Here is a 20,572-nt window from a genome sequence, read left to right as displayed (position 1 = left end):
TTTGCAACCACTGCTTCCAGGGCTCACCCAATGCTCATTTAAGCCCTCTACAAGCTCTTGAAGGCACTTCCAGTATCCTGAACTGAAAGCTTCTGGGAAACTTTGGTGGCAAACAAACAAATAGCACTCTGACTCTTTGGTTGCTTCTTGTAAACAGGTGTTATTTTTGTATTCCATTTCCTAAAAGGAAGCCCCAAGGAGGAAGCTAGTTGTTGTGTCTGTAGCAGTCACCCCTATCTGCTGGTATGATGGAAAACACTTGCAGGGGCAAATGTGGAAAAAGATTTAAAACAGATTAGAAAGGGTTAGGGTTAGGGTTAGGTTTACTTTTTACTTGATTTATTAGAAGTTCAGTAAAAGCTCTGTACTTTTATTAAACAGTTTATTGAACAGTTCCCTAAATTGCTGTCTTTTAAATACTCCAAGACACTCAAAGTAAAAAGTTCAAATTTTGCTAAAAGAGTAGGTTTAGCAACTTTTCTAGTTAATTTAGATTTTCCAGATGTCTCCAGTAACGCATTTTGTGCAAATTACACTAAAAGGATATTTTTATTGGTGAGATCTTCTAGGATTTCAAGAGTGTTTGACTGGAACTGTACGAGAGCCGCACATTCACATGGGCTACGGATTTCAGTTTCTCCTTTGCCCTCCTCTGAAATACCACAAAATGCATTAGAAACATAGGTATCCAATCCTCTATCCATATCAAGCCACCAGAGGCCCCAACATCCTAGGAGACGCTTATGTAAATTGATCTAATATGCCCGTTTCGGGCGGTTCACACATTATGGTAAGCTTTATTTTAGCCATGGTCTTGTTCAATCATAACCCTAAATCATAAATCATAGTTTAGAACCCATAATAACCATGTACTTATTTAAGGATTCTGAAATATGAGATACATTTAGCCATGGGTATTTGTGTATGTATATTTATACATGTAATAAAACTTGCCCAAGGGGTATAATTATGATGTGAAGCAAATCAGATAAATAATTCTTTGCTGTCACAGATTCCAACATCATTTTGTAGTGCTAAGTAATCTGGATCCTGAGTGATAGTTAGGGCAGGGTTAGGGTTAGGTGCAAAATGGGCAAGTTACCCATAGGTTTTACTGGAACATGTCATCAACCAAATACTTGAAACTGTAATGTCTTACCTGGGCAGATATTGAGTTTGAGATTGTCAACTAAATGAGTCATGGTGTTGAAATCTGCTGAGTATGAAAAATGTTGATCCACTGGCTCAGAAGCAATTTCTCTCAACTCTTCCTGGACAGCTTTACCAACACCAACTGCAAACATGATGATTCCTGCAGATCCATCAACATACAGTAAATTTTGAGTTAAGTATCTATGGAAGGATTGGCAGCCTGATGCTTCAAGCTACAGTTAGCCATTAATCCTCTGTTTTTGCAGCCCCTGGAACAAAAGGGGAAATAAAGCCAAGCTTCCCTTTCACAAAACTCAGGAAGAAATAGAAAATTCAAGCTTTGCACACCTGTGTAATACAGCTCTATCCACTTTGCACCATCAACTCGCAACCCATACCTTCGTCTTCCTTTCAAAATGCTGTACTGTCCCAATAATCAAAACTTAACAAATTTTGTAGGATTCAAGTAGCTCTATCTGCTGGAATTTTGGACAATCTGAGCCTCAATGTGACAATTACCCCTATCTGTGACATGAAGATCTTGACTGAATTATCTTAAATACTGATGTCAAGTGAAATATTATACTATTGAAGGCACCACAATTGACTCTTGGACTGTAGTTGCTTTAACTTCTGGTTGAGATGGGGAATGGGAGCTCTTTCAGACTATCTAGACCTCTGGTTTTTAAAGAAGCAGCTAATTCTGTAAAAGTACAAGGGTAGAGAGATGACCAATACTGGCATCTTCTTCCAATATGTTCTAATATGCTGTTATACAAGCCAAGCCAAGTTTTAAAATATTTTCATCTTCACCAACCTCCACCCCAGAATGAATGGGACTGAAAGTTGGGGACTGTCCACTAATGTCATTGTACCCCTTGTCTTCTGACAGAGAGCTGATTCAGTTATTATAAAAAGCCATTGCCTTTTATAGTGCTCTACAAGTGTGGCTGCAACTCTTAAATGTCACAGAGAGCTCAAAGTGTTTTTCCTCTATTGTTTTTTCTTTAACAAAAACATAACCTGCTATAGTAAACTGCAGGGCAATGCTGAGTAAACAATGTACAAAATGTATTTAAGCACTGTTATACCTGCAGGCATTCAGACTTCGTTTATAAATGCATATATTGGGACAAAGTGGATTAGTAATACATGCCTATGTCTTTAAATTTAAATATTCATGTGAATGTTTATTTTAATATGCACCTTAATTGGCAAATGGGATGAATAGATGGAAAAAAAGCTGACACATAGACTTCATCCTTGGGAAATATATTTATTTGCTTGCTTGCTTGTTTCTTAGAGTTATACCAAGCTAGTAAAGAAAGAAGAAGAGCCCATTAGGAATCTAAAATAGTGAACATCTGGGTTAATGTTAAATATTAAGAAGACAAAGATAATGTCCACTACCATGCTTAATGAATTCACAGCTGACAAAGAATAAAAGTTAATAAATAAATGTTATTTTCTTTGGCTTACGAATAGGCAAAGATGGATAGTGTGCTGAAAAAGTAAAGGTGAGAGGACAATGACAAATTTGGACAAGATCACAGAGGATATGAAGAACATTTCAAATACAGTAAGGATCAAACAGGAAAACAATGGCCTTTTCAATGGGAATATATAGCTGAGAAAGCTGGATACTGAGAACAAGCAGAAGAATAAAGATGGATATTTCAAATTATGGATTTGGAAATAATTGCTAAGGGTACCAAGGAAACATCAATAAATCAGCCCTGAACCAAATAAAAGCTGATTGTTTCCTTGAGTCAATCTGCAAGCAGAAATTCACACTGTGGTTATATAATGCAAACAGCTGATGTATTAGAAAAATGACAATGTTTGGCAAGACTGAAGGACACAGAAAGGGGAAGTAACAGGCTGGATGGACAGGATCAGAGATATCACTGAAACACCCATGAAAAAGCTGCAAATTGTCACTGGGGACAAGGCGATATAAAGGATCTTTGTACATATACAGTCAGGTCCAGAAATATTGGGACATTGACACAATTCTAACATCTTTGGCTCTATATACCACCACAATGGATTTGGAATGAAACAAACACAATGTGCGTTAACTGCAGACTGTCAGCTTTAATTTGAGGGTATGTACATCCAACTCAGGTGAACGGTGTAGGAATTACAACAGTTTGCATATGTGCCTTTACTTGTTAAGGGACCAAAAGTAATGGGACAATTGGCTTCTCAGCTGTTCCATGGCCAGGTGTGTGATATCCCCTCAGTACCCCAATTACAATGTGCAGATAAAAGGCCCAGAGTTCATTTCATGTGTTATTTGCATTTGGAATCTGTTGCTGTCAACTCTCAAGATGAGATCCAAAGAGCTGTCACTATCAGTGAAGCAAGCCATCATTAGGCTGAAGAAACAAAACAAACCCATCAGAGAGATAGCAAGAACATTAGGCGTGGCCAAAACAACTGTTTGGAACATTCTCAAAAAGAAGGAACGCACCGGTGAGCTCAGCAACACCAAAAGACCCGGGAGACAATGGAAAACAACTGTGGTGGATGACCGAAGAATTCGTTCCCTGGTGAAGAAAACACCCTTCACAACAGTTGGCCAGATCAAGAACACTCTCCAGGAGGTAGGTGTATGTGTGTCAAAGTCAACAATCAAAAGAAGACTTCACCAGAGTGAATACAGAGGGTTCACCACAAGATGTAAACCATTGGTGAGCCTCAAAAACAGGAAGGCCAGATTAGAGTTTGCCAAACAACATCTAAACAAGCCTTCACAGTTCTGGAACAACATCCTATGGACAGATGAGACCAAGATCAACTTGTACCAGAGTGATGGGAAGAGAAGAGTATGGAGAAGGAAAGGAACTGCTCATGATCCTAAGCATACCACCTCATCAGTGAAGCGTGGTGGTGGTAGTGTCATGACGTGGTCATGTATGGCTGCCAATGGAACTGGTTCTCTTGTATTTATTGATGATGTGACTGCTGACAAAAGCAGCAGGATGAATTCTGCAGTGTTTGGGGCAATATTATCTGCTCACATTCAGCCAAATGCTGCAGAACTCATTGGACGGCGCTTCAGAGTACAGATGGACAATGACCCAAAGCATACTGCAAAAGCAACCAAAGAGTTTTTGAAGGGACAGAAGTGGAATGTTATGCAATGGCCAAGTCAATCACCTGACCTGAATCCCATTGAGCATGCATTTCACTTGCTGAAGGGAAAATGCCCCAAGAACAAGCAGGAACTGAAGACAGTTGCAGTAGAGACCTGGCAAAGCATCACCAGGGATGAAACCCAGCGTCTGGTGATGTCTATGCGTTCCAGACTTCAGGCTGTGATTGACTGCAATGGATTTGCAACCAAGTATTAAAAAGGGAAAGATTGATGTATGATTATTATTCTGTCCCATTACTTTTGGTCCCTTAACAAGTGGGAGGCACATATGCAAACTGTTGTAATTCCTACACCGCTCACCTGAGTTGGATGTACATACCCTCAAATTAAAGCTGACAGTCTGCAGTTAACGCACATTGTGTTTGTTTCATTCCAAATCCATTGTGGTGGTGTATAGAGCCAAAGATGTTAGAATTGTGTCGATGTCCCAATATTTCTGGACCTGACTGTAGTCATCAGGTGTTGGGCCTGGCTCAGTGACACCTAACCAAGTAATTTTCTGATAAGAGCTTGAGACAGCATACATAACATTCCTTACATCCAATTTTCCCCCTAACAATAATCCTTGAAAAAGAATGACCCACCCAGAGTCATAACCCCCCTCCACAAGTTCTATTATGTTGCCTCCTGGGAGGGATGCAGTGAGAACACTGGGACTGTACACCAAGAGTATATTCTCCCAGCAGAGTTACCCAAGGCGTGAAAGTCATCCCAGCTAAAGCAAACAGGCACCTATACTGAGCAGCAGCAATATAGGAACATTAGCACTTTAGTGACAATAGCAAAGTGCATGGGAGAAGGCAGTGGTATTCCATTCTTCTATTTTAGTAACACCCACCCACATACATGGATAGACACTATAAGGTGATCAACAGTGGCCCTCAACATGCTATTGAGTAACACCTGAGGTTCTTTTGGAGTACTAATGTTATGACTTGGCTGAACCGCCCAGAGTCACTTCCTCGTGAGACTGGTGGTGTCCAAATTTGAAATAAATAAATAAAACTAGAGCGTTATGGATCTCAAATTGCTGATGTTGCAATGCAGGAAAGGGAAATCTTAAGCAGCAAAGAGAGAATTACAACAGGAACACAGAACATAAAATGCATGAACGTGGGCAAGCTAAACAACGAAACATGAAATGGGTTAACTACTCATGGACATCTTAGGGATCACTGAGTTGAAACGGGCTGGAACTGAACACTTGCAGTCAGAAGACCACATTGTTTACTACTAAGGACATGAAAAACAAAGAGGGAACAGTGTTGCCTTCACAGTCATAGAAGGATATAGCAAAGAGAGTACTTGGGTACAATACAGTCAGAAACTGAATATTATCAATTAGACTTCACAAACAACCCTTTAATATGATGGTTATCTAGGTTTATACTCCAATCACTGATGCAGAAGAAGAGAAGGCTGGTGAGTTTAGTAGTCATGTTCAGTTTGAAACTGACAGAACAAGATGTGCTGCTTGTGATTAAAGACAGCTGGAAATAGCAAGGAGGAAAATGTAATCAGACGGTATGGCCTAGGAAACAGAAATGAAGCAAAAGAATGACTTATCAGTCTCTGCCAATCCAAAGACTTAATTGCTAACATAATTTTCAAACAACCAAAATGACGCATACATACAAGGACATCACCAGATGGAGTACACAGAAATCAAATTGAGTATATTATTGGTACAAGGAGATAGAAAAGCCCAGCAACAACAGCAAAGATATGGGCAGGGGCTTACTGTAGAACAGATCATGAACTGCTCATGTGCAATTTCAAAGTCAAGCTAAAGCAGAAGAACAAAGCCAACCAGTTTCCACAATATGATATTGAGTGTATACCCACCATTTTCAAGGAGAACATCAGGAATTGCTTTGAAGTCCTGAACCTCATTGATAGGGAACCAGAGGAACTGTGGAATAAGATCAAATAAACTGTTAAAGATGAATTAGAAAAGAGACTGCCAAAAACCAAGAAAGAGAAGAAAGCAGACTGGATGGGGGGACAAACAGTCGAAGAACAGGCAAGAAGCCAAAGCCAAGAAAGATAAGGATCTCAGGAAATAAGAGACTGTTAGAAGAAAGAAGAAGCAATATTACAATGACATCTGTAAAGATATTGAAGATGGAAATAGATATGGAAAAACAAGGAAAGTTTCCCTAAAGATCTCTAGACTCAGAAGGAAGTTCCAACCTTGAATTAGTATGTTAAAGGATACCAATGGGTAAATAATAGTTGATTCAAAGAACAACAAACAAACATAGAGTGAACTGAAATTCTGTACAGTAAGGTTGTTAACATCCAAGATAATTTAGAAGACCTTCCCTACTTACAAGAACTTTTAATACTAGAAGATGAAGTTCAAGCAGTACTCCAGTCATTACTGAGTCAAAAGGAATTCACTGACTATCTACAGAGATATGGCAAACAACAGAAGAAGAATCAGTGAAGGTTCTAATCAAACTATGCCAGCAAATCTGGAGAACAACACAGTGACCAAGAGATTGGAAGAGGCCAATCTATATTCCAATACCAAAGAAAGGAGACTTAACAGATTATGCAAACTATTGGATACATGCTAGCTAAATAATACCTAGGACTGTTCAAAGCAGATTAGACACTTTATGAAAGAGAAATGCTAGACATTCAAGCTGATTTTAGGAAAGACTGAGGAATAAGAAACATTATTGCTAATGCAAGCTGGCTAACTGAAAAAGCCAAACAATGCCAAAAAAGAAGTCAATAAATGTCCCATTGATTCTAGAAAAGCTATTGATTGTGTTGATCTTATCAAGCTGTAGAATGTGCTAAGGAAAATGGGAACCCCATAATATCTCATGTGGAACCTATATATAGGAAAAGAAACCATAGTCCAGACAAAACATGAAATGGACTCGCTCCAGTTGACAAAGAATGAATCAAAACTGTATGCTCTCCCTTTATTTATTCAGTCTATGTGCTAATATATACTGAAGGAAGTTGGATTGGAGGAAGATGAGCGTGGTTTTAAATTTGGAAGAAGTAACATCAATAATCAATAATCTATACTATGTTGATGACACTACTCTGATTACTGAAAATGCAAATGAATTGGAAATTCTAGAAATGAAAGTCAAGAAGCACAGTGAAAAAAATGAGACTAAGATTAAATATAAAGAATACCAAACTAATGAAGTGAAATGCTAGATACTTCTGCCTTACTATCAACGGTAAAGAAACCAGCAGCCAAGAAATACACTGCAGACTAGAATTTGATAGGATAGCAATGAAAGCCTTGGAAAAGACATTCAGATGCTGTGATATGGTATATGGAATAGCCTTAACACCTAGGATTGCCATGTGAGACAGACGGCCATATAAATTATTTAAGTAAATAAATAAATAAATAAACGTATATCTACAAAGATCTGAATCATGTAGACAATGGTCTTCCCTATGCAACTATGGAAGTGAAAGTTGGAAAAAGCAGAATAGAAAGAGTATTAACACTTTTGAACTTTGGAGAAGCCTCCTGAAATACAATGCATACCCAAGAAAACAAATAAATGGATCAGAGAACAAATCAATGCAGAATTCTCACTCAAGACCCAAATCACCAGGCTCAAATTATCATATTTTGGACACATTATGAAAAGACCCAGCTCCCTTCAGAAGTCCACAATACTGGGAAAGGTAGAGAGAAGGAGAAGAAAATAACCAGCAGCATGTTGGATAGATTCAATTATGGCAGCGATGGGTGCACTGTTGGGAGACCTGAAAGGCAAGGCTGGAGGCAGATCATCTTAGAGAAGGTCCTTCTATGCAGTTGCTAAGAGTCAACATTGATTTGATGGCACTGAATGACGTTCCATGGCTAAGTATAAATTTATGCCTGCAGCTTCCTATCCTAGTCTGACACCTTAGCTACTGTGCTCCCAGAGAACCAATAGCTTATCTCCTCCTATAGCCAATTAGTTGCTATATCATGCAAGAACTGTACAAATTAAGTGGGTAAGAAATTAATGCAGTATATGGCTTAAATAACTATTAGTCAGGTCCACACATTACATAAAACTCAAATTGCAGCTTATATGACTGTCTGAAATAGCCACTGTCATTGTACAGGCAATCATACAAATCATGGCTTGTCTAACCACAATTTGTCATGTAAGCCTCATTAGGCTGCATTCATACATTTCACTAAGATATAAACCATATTTTAGAAGCCAAAAGGCTGGATTTGGCCAACACAGAAAGCCAAAATAAAACAAACCATGTTCTGGTTTAGCACAGTATGTCAATGCAGCTATTGTCTGTCTGTTCTCTTGGGCCTGTCCTGTTCACCTCATCACACTTAATGCTCCTGGCCATTCATGGGAAAGAGCAAGAGTAGAAAGTCTGGATCAGCTTCAGTGAGATGTAAAGAAGTAGAATCCAAACATAACACCGGCGACGGACAAAGCCTTTATTCTTTTTTCCCTAATTTTGGGTTTAACTGCAAAGCACAAGCTGCTTGAGTGAGGCCACTGTGTCATCATTCTGTTTCATCTCTTGCAGTTTTAATAACTGCCAAGAAAGCAGTATAAGAGTCTCATTTTTTTGGTTTGGTTTGTTTTACAAACTGTTAATCTGAAAGTCTTATACATTTTTCCTTTGGCAATGACGGGAGGAAATTAGAGAACTGACTAATTAGCCACAAACTCCTGGCACTACCCAGAAATACAGAAGCAGGGAAATGGGTTGAAATGCTCCAGCAAGCTTTTATCTGGTGTGCCAGAGGCAGAGGAGTTTTGCTCAACCCATTAAAGCCTGCTACTGCTATTGCAGACAGACTCTAAGCCAGCACAGGGAACAAGGGTTCTGCAATGAAGATACCAGCAATATCTAAATATACTTTTAGCCCTCTCACTAAGTACAAGAACCAGGGTTCTTCAGGGAAGCCAGCACAGCTCAAAAGATATGGAAGCAATATAAATTTGAAGCAGAAATATTCAGGAAGCACCATCAATATGAAGATAGTTAATAACTGTTACTTGTAAAGGAATGAAATAGGAGGTGATATCTGAGAATCACAGTTTGACCAAGTAGGCATGATTGGACTAGACCAGGGTTGTAAACTTGCTGCACTGTAACTCCCATCATCCCTGATCAATGGCTATGGTGGATGAAGAACTGGAGCCCAACAGCATCCACAGGGTCCAAAATTGGCCACCCCAGGATCAGCTGGACAATCTAGTTCTAAAATAATGGCAGTTTCCCATTTTCTGTTTCAAATAAATAATGCTTTTCTAAATGTATATAATCGAGTCTTTCATTACTTGATGCTCTCTAGATGTGTTAGGCATCTCTCATAATTTTCAGCTGAAATGCTGGATAGGATTTTTGAGAGTTAGACATCTGGAAGACAATATGGAAAGGCTATGAGAACCATAACTTGTTAATTATTTATTAAGTCCTGACACTGGAAGCTGCAGATAAATTGTTTTTGCCACTGGACGCGTGATCAATGTGCTACACAAAGCTTTCAAGGAATACTTTACTTTGAAGGCCCAACAGCAAAGCATTACCCCACTTTGCTTCATTTCTGAGATCTCTTCTGGCAGTTCCTATAGCTGGAAGAGTAATAGAACTACTGATTGAGGCAGCTGAAATCACCAGTGCAAATCATAGAACTTCTGTGGTACAAAGCACCTCACTGACATGAAACCAAACCACTTCACACAAGCTTAGTGATCAAGCTGTTGTTCAAAAGGCGGCTATAATTTAATATCTCTGTTAAAGCAAAACATGTACATTTGGGAGGTGCTTCCAAGGATTAAATCAGTTCAGAGTCATGTATTATATCCTCTATATCTCTCCATATCTGTGCAATTATGAATAATAGTGCTGCAATGCATTAAACACATTATAAACATAGAGTTGATGTGTCATATAGTTTAAGGTACTGCACTATGATGAGGCAGATCCAGGTAGAAGTCCACCATCAACCATGGAAACTCAGTGGTTGACTTTGGGGCAGTCACTCTTTCTCAGCTCATCTTCTCTCACAAGGTTGTTGATGTGAAAAATTGGACAAGGGAGCACTATGCATGCTACCTTCAGCTCCTGGAGGAAAGGCAAGATATGAATCAAACAATTATGCAACTATCACACTTTCTGTTTGTAGCCTTACCTGATTCCTTTGCTCTTCTAGCCCATTCGGAGATGTCATCTTGAGAGCGTCCATCCGTAAAGACCAGGCCAATCCTGGGAACATTTTGGGAAAGAGGTCGGGCACCTTCTGCCTCAGAGAAACTGTGTTCCACTATGTGCTTGAGGGCCAGGCCAGTCATGGTGCCCTTCTCCATATATTGCACCCTTTGCACAGCTTTCTTGACATCATCTGCTGTTGTGAATTTGTTGAGTGGGAACTCAGTGCGCACTCGGCTGGAGTACTGGACCAGCCCCACATGGGTGCCTTGATGAGACACATCTAGGAAATCCACTATTTGGTTGACAAACTGTTTCACCAGCTCAAAATTCTGGGGCCGGACACTCTTGGAGCCATCGATCACCATCACCAAATCAATGTGCCCAGCTTTGCACTCTATTTCCCAAGAAAAAAGAGAAAGCTGAGAGGAGGCGGTTTTGATCTTGACTTCAAAAAAGAAAAAGAAGAAGGAAAGGCAAGGCAAGGCAAGGCAAGGCAAGGCAAGGAAACTCCCTGTGAGTCTTGGAACCACTGAGCTTGGCAGACACCTGCTTCATATATCAGAGAATTTCCTACCAATCTTGCACTTCTTGCCCTACAAAGCTTTGGAGATTCTCTCTCAAGTCCTTACTCAAGGGAATGCTAAGGTGCAGATCAGGTACACTTATTGTTTATAAAATGACTTGAGACTTTAATTGAACTGCAATTACTTAGTTCATTTACAGTAACTAAAAATATAAACTGCCTGCAGTCCTTAGTCTGTTATTCCTACTAGAAGGCCTCACTCCTTAGCTAATTCCTCCTTCTGTTTGTGGATGTTCCTGGGAACAGCAAGGAAGGGGTAAGATGAAAAGTGTGTCATGATGTCATAATGCAAATACCAGACTTACATACTTCTGTCAACCCTCACGACAGTAAAAATGGGATTTGCATCATGATGTCCAACATGAACTATTATCATTTTTGTATTATTGTGACTTGTTGCTTCTGTTCTTTTTGTGTGCTTCCTTGTCATAGAAGGTATGGTTGTTCCTTCACCTATTCAGTGATTACCAGAGTGGGGATGAAGCAGTGGTTCAAATCCACCTTTCTGGAAGTCACCATAGTACACCAGCTCCTCAGTAAACCAGCCAGATTACCATGTGCCTCTAGGATTCAAACCATTAATATTACAATCCAGTCAGAACACATTAAGCCATGATAGTCAAGTCAGTTCCTCTATCACTGGCAGAAGTGGCTGAATAAAAGGAACTCAGTTCATCTACAAAAATCACCACTGTCATAGCTTCCTATGCATCCAAGTCACTGGAATCTTGTCTGTCTTTGGGACTCAGACATAGCCCATTTTAGATCAAGCTTGTTTTTTTCTGCTGACCCTTTCGGGGTGCATGGGAACTATATCTGTCTCTAACTCTAGCCAATGCCTGATATACTGGATGTGCTTTGTACACCAGGATCTTTGCACTTCCCTTCATAGAATCTTTGCAAATTGCACCCCAAGCTTTCTACTAGATTACAGGAGAACCAAGCACTATGTTCAATCCTTTCATTCCATCACCACAAATCCTAAAAGCATTTCTCAATTCAGTGCATTCTTGTCTTCTTCAAACCCATGGTTACTCACTCTGGGACTTCCAATAAGCTCCAGAAAGTAATATAACTCTCATGATGACTTTAAGGTTCCCAACAAATCATTTATTTCTATTGTATGGTGGCCTAAAATGTTTCCAAGGATCAGAAAGACATCTCTGTATTCAGTTCAGTAAAAATACTCACTAGCAACAGTGAGGGCTCTCATTGAAAACACCACTCTTTATTGTCTGCTATCTCTTTGAAGTAATCTCTGTGGCTACCCTTTCATGAGATGCTTAGCCAGGAAAAATCTCCGATATGCTGGAGGAGCCATTTATCAAGCACAAAGAACCTGATACTCACTGTTACAGGTCTTCTTATCTGCCTGCAGTTGCTGACCTTCTGGGCAAACACAGTGGTAAGAGCCAGAGGTACTGAGACATTTAAATTCACATCCATGCTCTACCGTATTGCAGAGATCATTGGCTGAAATACCAATAAGAAGCATGTCATGTATCATGCAGAGAACTACAAAGACAGATTTTGCCAAACAGGGCAACTTCTAAATGTGTCGAACTACAACTGCCTTCTTCCACAGGCAGATTGGGAATGGCTGCATTATGACCAAATGGTGACTTGTGCAGTGCTCTGAGAAATAGTCCTGGTCTCTCAAATATCTTTCAGATATAAAAATGAGTAAATGTTTAACAGATACCCATGCTGGTTCACCTATAGGTTCGGTGACATACGTCCTTTGTGATAAGTCCTTTATTTCTTTATTACAGTCCTTTCAGAAAGCTGTCCTTTAGATTTATCTAATTTAATTACTTATTTTCTTGGTTTTGCTCTTGAATTTTCCTTTGTTAAGCAAAGCTATAAACATAAACAATTACTTTCTTTTAAGCTTATGAACCTCTTTCAGATTTGTCCCCTTTTCAAGTTTGTCCTTTATTTTTTCCAAGAAAATATGGCCACTTACAGGCATGTAAGTAATGCTGAAATATCCTATCCCTACAAGGATGGTAAGAGACATCCACACGAGTCTCAGCACTTGTACAGAAGCGCCCACAACATTTCATTCATTTTCCAACATTTTAAATCATCTACTCAGACAACCTGGGGCAGTATGTATAACATAATCATCCCAACATAACCAACCCCCAACTCCCTAAAAATCAGCTTGAAAATATAAATGATAAAATAGCCATCAATTTAAATCTCAAAACCTGCTTAAACAATAAGGCCTTTATTACGAAAGGCCAAACACACATCTGGAAAGAGTTTGTTCCACAGAGTTGGGCTGCCACAGGAAAGGCCTGCCTTGTGGCCCATGTACCCATAGGAGCAGGCCCTCTCTCAGTGACCTCACAGGATGGGCAGAGTCATTTCGAGTAAGATGGTCCCTAATGAAACCCTGTGCCACAACATATAGAGCTTTACAGGTAATTATCAGCGCCTTGAATTGGGCCTAGAAGCCTATTGGCAGACAGTGCAGGTGTTATTCTGCAATAGCAGGTTTCACCAGCTAACATGGCCATTCCATTCTGTACCAGTTGCAGCTTCTGTCTTCTAAAATAGCACACTGCAATAATCCAAATGTTTGGTGGTAAGGATATGAGTCAATGTCACCAGAGCTTCTGGAACCAGGTAGAACATAACTGGCATACCAGCTGAAGCTGGGCAAGTGTTCCCATGGCCACGGCTTCTACCTGATGTTCAAGCAGATGCTGTGAGAAATCCCAAACCATGGACCTGCACTCTTAAGAGAAGCTTGACCCCACCTAAGCTAACTCTTGAACCAAAGTTTCTTGAAAACCCAGAAGTTTACAGACAAACAGTATCTCCATCTTGCTAGGGCCTGTTTCTCCCCACCCAGTCCCTCAGAGGCTCCAGACATTGGTTCAAGATTTCCACATCTCTGGCTAGACCTGACATGGTGATGTACAGCTGATGTACACCTATTGATGATACCTCCCCTCAAACCAAAAGATGATCTCTAACAGGGATTTCATATAAATGAATGAATTAAATACATGAACAGAAATATTTCCCAATGTTTCACAAGTCTCCAAACATTTACAGAGCAGCTTTTATATGTCAGTCATGGCTTATTTATCTAGAGCATCAGAATCATATTCATAACTCCAGCGGATGACTATTTGAACTGGTCTGCCAGTCTAATTCCAAAGGTATAATCCTTTGGCCCATTTAAGTGTGGGCTACATGTGAGGGACTAATGCATATAATGCCACAGTCAGGCATATATAAAATGTACCTTGGCATGTCTTGCCATTTGCCTGCAAAGTGAAGCCATCACGACACCGGCAGTAATATCCATTGACTATATTAACACACTCATGCTGGCAACTGTGGTTGCTAAAATTGCAGAAATTGATCACTGAAAGAAGAAAGATACCATTAGAGGAGAACATCACACATTCAATACAGGTAGTCCTCGACTTACAACCATTCATTTAATGACCATCCAAGGTTACAACAGCACTGAATAAAATGACTTATGACCAGTCGTCACACTTACAACCGTAGCAGCTTCCCTGCAGTCATGTAATCAAAATTCAGACGCTTGGCAACTGACATGTATTTATGACGGTTGCAGCATCCTGGGGTCACGTGATCACCATTTGTGACATTGCCAGGGGCTTCCGACAAGCAAAGTCAATGGGAGATGCTGGATTTGCATAATGACCATGATTCACTTAATGACCACGGCAAAAAGGTCATAAAATTGGGTGCAACTCATTTAACAACTGCATCACTTAGCGATGGAAGTTCTGGTCCCAACTGTGATCATAAGTTGAGGACTACCTGTAAAACGATCTATAATGTTGATTTAACACAATGGCAGGACTCAAGATCCAGCATTTACCACAAACATTTGCCTTTCCCTCCATTTCCTTTACATCAAACAACACTGGCATCAAATACAGAAGAACACATCTAATGCAGTGTTGGAAAACACTGAACACCTGTCTGAACACCTGCGATGTTCCAGAGGTTGTTGAACTACAATAACCATATCCCTCTCCACTGGCCAGCAGGGTTGAGGCTGCTAGGAACGTTCAACAATATCAGAAGGTCCACAGTTCTCCTTTTTTGTATAGTTTAATGAGGACAGGAAAGACCCCAGCATTGCAAGGGGAGGTGGCCTTTCTCATTATACCATTTTCTTGCTGAAAATTAACACATACACCCCCACAAGTTTCAACAGCATGTATGGTTATTTCTCCCTATAGTTGCTGTTGCAGCACAGTTTACTCACTGCTACAGGTCTTTTTGTCTTGATTGAGTTCATAGCCTGTCTGGCAACGGCAAGTGAAGGTACCACGTGAACTAACACACTGGTGTTCGCAGCCATGTCTCTCATTAGCACAAGCATCAAGGGCTGCAGAAGTAAAACAGAACTCAGAGTTTGAACCTTCACAGAAAGACTGAGAGAAATGTTTTCTACAGTCCACCACTGGTACAGCTAACAGAAAACCAAATCCTAACCCACCCCAACTAGATACAGATCTATCTTCTAGTTCATTACTTTCACATTAGCTATATTTCTGTCTATAAGCAGTACTTCGACTCTCCCTTTGCTATCTCCATTAGCAAGCGACTCACAGAAAGCATCAGATAAAATTCCCACATGATATAGCTTCTAATTTTTTCTTCTATGACTTAGCAATTTTTAAAACCAATTCCATCCAATGGCACCTGTCTCTGAATCACAGATTTAAACATTTTAAAAATGTTGTCTAGACTGCTTTAACTTTCTGAAACATATTGTACATACATGAACACTGATTCCTATGAACACTACGTTGGGTACCATAACTAATACATAATCAATAACTATTAATTATATGTGAGTGCATAGATAGATAGATAGATAGATAGATAGATAGATAGATAGATAGATAGATAGATAGATAGATAGTTAGTTAGTTAGTACTTCTGGGGTTCCCAACAGATCCTCATTTACATCAGTGATCTTGTCCCTTTATGATTACTAAATCACTTGATGTACTAGGTTTTTTTAAAATAAAAAATGTAAAAGAGAAGCGAGCAGGCTGCAAAGTACCAGCCCCCAGAACCAATGGATCCCACAGGCATTACAAATTAAAAATGGCAACCCAATAGCAGAACTGTGATTAAATGTTTTTCCCTCGGTCCAGAAAAACAGCTATTTTGTGAGTGCCCACAACATGGTTTCAAAATCTCACCCATCAGTTAAATAGTCTATTACTCTTACTTGAGCATGTTTTTCCATCTGCATTGAGTTTGTATCCTGGTTTACACTGGCAATAAAAGGAGTTCGGGATACTGACACAGGTATGCTGGCAGCCATGATCAAGTTCTGTGCACATATCAACACCTGGAAGATGTAAGTTTGTATACTGAGAAGAAAGTTGTGCTGGAAACTGTTAACATTGTTAAAGTAGTGGAGTTCATTTGGAAGCATGTAGTTCAGTCTAAATATCTTTCTCTTTAGGTACAAATTTGGATAGAAAAGATCCTATAGATTTTCAGCAGACACCCACCACCTGTGCATAGCACTGACTGGCCGGTATCTATGAAACCCACAAGATATCTACAGAAGTTAGTTATCACACTTTCGTAGACAGGTGCAGAGAGAGCAAGAATAGACTTCCATCCCACCCATTCAACCCCCAATATCTACCTACTCATTGCCCCCCAATCTTTGTGAATTGATAGAAAGTCTTAAAGGAGGATTTTCCTAAGCTGAGCTGAAAAGAATCAGAACATCCAATTATGGAGCTGGGTTCTAATGTGCTTGCAGTAGATTTTGTCAGACCTTGCTGCTAAGTGGATGGAAGTGGGAAGGCAGCTGTTGGGTGTCAAGTCTGTAAAGCCTCCTTCTCCCTTTGAATTGTCTATTGATTTAAAAACAACCCAGCAAACATTTGCTGGGGTAAAAAGGGGGGGAAAGGTCAAAATGCACTTCAACTTAGTGCCTGTGAGGGAATGAAGATGGGGTTGCTGTCTGTGCTTGAGAACAGCAGCTGCAGCCAGGCAGAAATGTTTCCCACTCCACATCCCTCATGCATTCACTCATTTCTCTAACTCAAACTTTACTCACAAGATTCCAAGCCGGCGTTCCAGCTGCCTGTAATAGTTGAGCCACACCCTGGCATTTTCAAGGATGTGCCAATGTCCAGAGGCAGCCTCACCACCACTGAGGCCTTTAACTTACAAAAACAAACACTAAGACAGAGTGGGGGTGTAGGAGAAACGGAGGTAAGAAAACCACACGCAGATGGGGAAGCAGAGGTGACATCTGGAGATTGGCAGCTATTATAGGCGGGCAAGAGGACTATCAGTCAACTGCCAGGACCCCAACCTACGATGAGCAGCATATCTTGGTGGGATTCCTGCCTGGAGCTTGGCTGGGAGCTCAGCAGCAACTAGAAAAGGAGTAATCACACTGAGGCAGCACCTCATCCCAAATAGTGTAAGAATTTTTGGAAGAAGGCAAAGGCTGTATGCCACTGTACAGACTTTGAGACTTTTATTTGGACTAAGTATTAAAGGACTGAGTATTAAAGAGATATTTACATGGCAACATCACTTGCAAAGCCTAGAAGGGTGGAGAGCAATAGCCTGTTGGTGGGGAAGGTGTGTGCTGCAATAAAGCATTAAGTACAGATCTGCTAAGCTGTGGCGTGTCCAGTCCTTGGAAAACAAAGAACCCTCGCAATGCTCCATCACGTCTTACTCCAGAGTTTCATTTGGCACTGCAATCTGCCCTATATCTTGGCACAGTGTAGGTGGCGACATGGAAAACAAAACAACAACGGAAAGATTGCAATTCCAAAGACTGTGAGCCAAGGAGCAAGAAAGAAGTGCTGCACTTCTGGAATACTGTGCCCAGTTCTACTCACCACAAGAAGGATGCTGAGGAACTGGAAAGAATGCCTAGAAGAGCAACACGGATAGTAGGGGGCTTGGAGGCTAAATCTAAACCATGAATGGGTGAAGGAGCAAGGTATGTTTAGCCTAAAGAAGAGAAGGCTAAAGGGGAGACATGACAGCAGTCTTCTGATACTTCAAGGACTATCAAAGAGATGAGGGTGTGGATTTATGCTCCCTAGTGCCAAAGAGCAGGACAAAAACTAATTGGTTGGAAACTTAAGCGAGAGATCCAAATTTGAAATAAGAAGGCATTTCCTGTCTGTGAGAGCTATTAAGCAGTGGGACAGCCTGCCTCTTGAAGTCATGGGTGTCCCGTCACTGGAGGTTTTCAAGAAAAGACTGGAGAGTCATTTGTTTGGGATGGTCTGAGGACTCCTGCCCTGGGCAGGGGAGTAGATAACCTCCAAGGTCTCTTCCAATCCTATGAACCTGTGAAGTACACTTTAACAAACAGCATGAATGCAAGTGGGTGGACATGCTACCACAGAGACTCCTCAGGCAAAAAAGAGAGTAAGTCAAAGGAAGGAATGGACTGGGATGTGCTCAAGTGATTTAGTTAGCTCTAGTCTGGCTCCTCTGCGGGTCACTCTGCATAGCCCATGTGTAAACTAATAAAATGATCCCTAATTAATATATATGTAAAATAACAGAGAGCATTTAAGGAGCTTCATGCATATGGAGTAGTAGGATTAGAGTGAATGAAGGAACAACCACAACATAAAAATAGCAATGGCAGTACCCCCCCACTCCCCCCCACCAGATACTCATATACATACTTCCTGAATAAGTTATTTGAAACCAAGAATGGCTGCTGAACACAGCCTTAATGAAAAAGTGGAGTTTTGAGAGGGGAACTAGAATTAGAAATATATTGATTAAATATATTTAATCAGTGCGTATGCCACTTTTTAGATCAAATCATCTCAAAAAGGTCTGTAAATAAATATTAGAGTTGTATGACGTTTTATTCTGAACAGTTTTGAGTGAAAACCTTCACAAAACCTCACTGCTGAGTGTGAAACAGGCTGTTTTGAGCATTTGGGAAATGTTTCAAGCTGGGAACTATGTTTCATGTTCAAAACAGAGCTGTTTCCAGCTCTAAATATTTCCAAAATGCTCAAAATAGACTGACTCACACTTGAAACAGCAGTTTAATACTTGAGATTTGAAATTTCATAAAGTTTCACATTCAAAATGAAAAGCTTTGCCCACTCATAGTAAGTGTGTAGAAGGAAAATGAGAAGGGTAAAAATCAGTCTCAATACAAGCGTTATCTCATTACTCACCACATAACTTGTCCTGGAACTGCTTGCCAAACTTTTGGATGAGATCAAAGGACTCCACCAAGAACACATGTTCCTCCAGTGGAGGAGAAGCCATGGCCTTCAAAGAGTTCATGTCTGCCCGCTGCACACCCACAGCGTAGATCTCAATGCCAGCTGCTTGTGCCTGAGCAGCCACCTCAGTCACACGGTCCTGGGGCCGTCCATCAGTCACAATCACAGCCACACGGGGAATCTTCCTGTGAAGGGGCCGGGCCCCCTCCTGTATGGTAAAGGCCACATTCATGGCATACTGGATAGCCAAGCCTGTCATAGTGCCTTGAGCCAAGGGGACAATGCTATTTATAGCCTTCTCCATTTCAGCCCGCGTAAAGAAGGACTTGAGAGAGAAGACATTCTGGACTTGGCTGGAGTACTGAATCACTCCAACCCGTGTGGTATTAGGCCCTATATCCAAGTTATGGATGATGTCAATCATGAAGCGTCGCATGGTCTCAAACTCAAAGGGACGGACACTACGTGAGCTGTCAATCACAAAGACAATGTCCAATGGACCAGTCTTACATTTAGTTGCTGGAGGAGGAAAAATAATAAAACTGGTTTAATAATCATTTATACCTTGAAAAAGGTATTCCTTTCTTTAATAATTAAGACTCTATTTCAGCTTTTCCATCCAGAACATGAATGATTTGTGGCACAAGTGTACCCACACATACGCACAAGTACACAAACACACATACATAGAAGTTGTAAACACTTCTAAAACAAAATTATAGACTTGTCATTCCATGTAAAATACCCTTAAACAAAAAGTAATACTCAGTACAATATATTCCATTTGATAGATAAACACTGCCCAAATGGAAACATCTTAACTTGATATCAAGAGAGGGGAACCAAACAAATTTCCATTCATCAATATTTCACCAGTCTCATGCCCCATTTTGCAGCCTGGCACCCCCAAAATATTTTGGCACTGTAACTCCCAAAATTACTGGACAAAATGCCCTTCAAACTTTAGTCAAGCTGCTTAGGAATCCCAAGAGTTTCAACCGAAGGTGTCCACCATAAGGAAATCTTAGGGAAATTTCAGGTGCCTGGAAGGACCCTGCCTGAGAGCACTCATATGGAGGATTATTTTCCACATGCCAATCAATTGTGGCAGGAAGTTTATTTAGACTTCAGTTGCTATCAATACTCAACAAGGCCAATGGCCAGTAGCAATGGGAATTCTACTCCAAATCATTATGAGGTGCCAGACTGCCTTTCCTGATATTCATATCTTGGCAGCAA

General features: G+C 40.4%; 1 protein-coding gene across 5 annotated transcripts in view; it reads right to left on the bottom strand.

Moving 5' to 3' along the window:
* The window catches only part of MATN4 (matrilin 4), a 52,944-nt gene that overhangs the window by 2,048 nt on the left and 30,324 nt on the right, over nt 1-20,572 (bottom strand). For 2 of the 5 annotated variants that reach the window (XM_088154546.1, XM_088154545.1), the window contains 8 exons: nt 19,283-19,852; nt 16,315-16,437; nt 15,337-15,459; nt 14,332-14,454; nt 12,420-12,542; nt 10,467-10,880; nt 1,160-1,312; nt 548-652 (listed from right to left, as the gene is read on the bottom strand). In XM_088154546.1, the coding sequence (XP_088010672.1) occupies nt 548-652; nt 1,160-1,312; nt 10,467-10,880; nt 12,420-12,542; nt 14,332-14,454; nt 15,337-15,459; nt 16,315-16,437; nt 19,283-19,852 (1,734 nt within the window). Of the gene's footprint in view, nt 1-547; nt 653-1,159; nt 1,313-6,160; nt 6,228-10,466; nt 10,881-12,419; nt 12,543-14,331; nt 14,455-15,336; nt 15,460-16,314; nt 16,438-19,282; nt 19,853-20,572 lie in introns of those variants that run through there. The other 3 variants (XM_088154549.1, XM_088154547.1, XM_088154548.1) reach the window with 3 other exon arrangements.

The sequence above is a fragment of the Python bivittatus genome, unplaced genomic scaffold, assembly GCF_059951505.1.
Source record: "Python bivittatus isolate LINGU-HERP-01145 unplaced genomic scaffold, Pbiv_v1 ctg000700_np1212, whole genome shotgun sequence".
Classification (NCBI taxonomy): Eukaryota; Metazoa; Chordata; class Lepidosauria; order Squamata; family Pythonidae; genus Python; species Python bivittatus.
The sequence above is the reverse complement of the archived record's forward strand: the minus strand, read 5'-3'. Positions and strand labels throughout refer to the sequence as shown.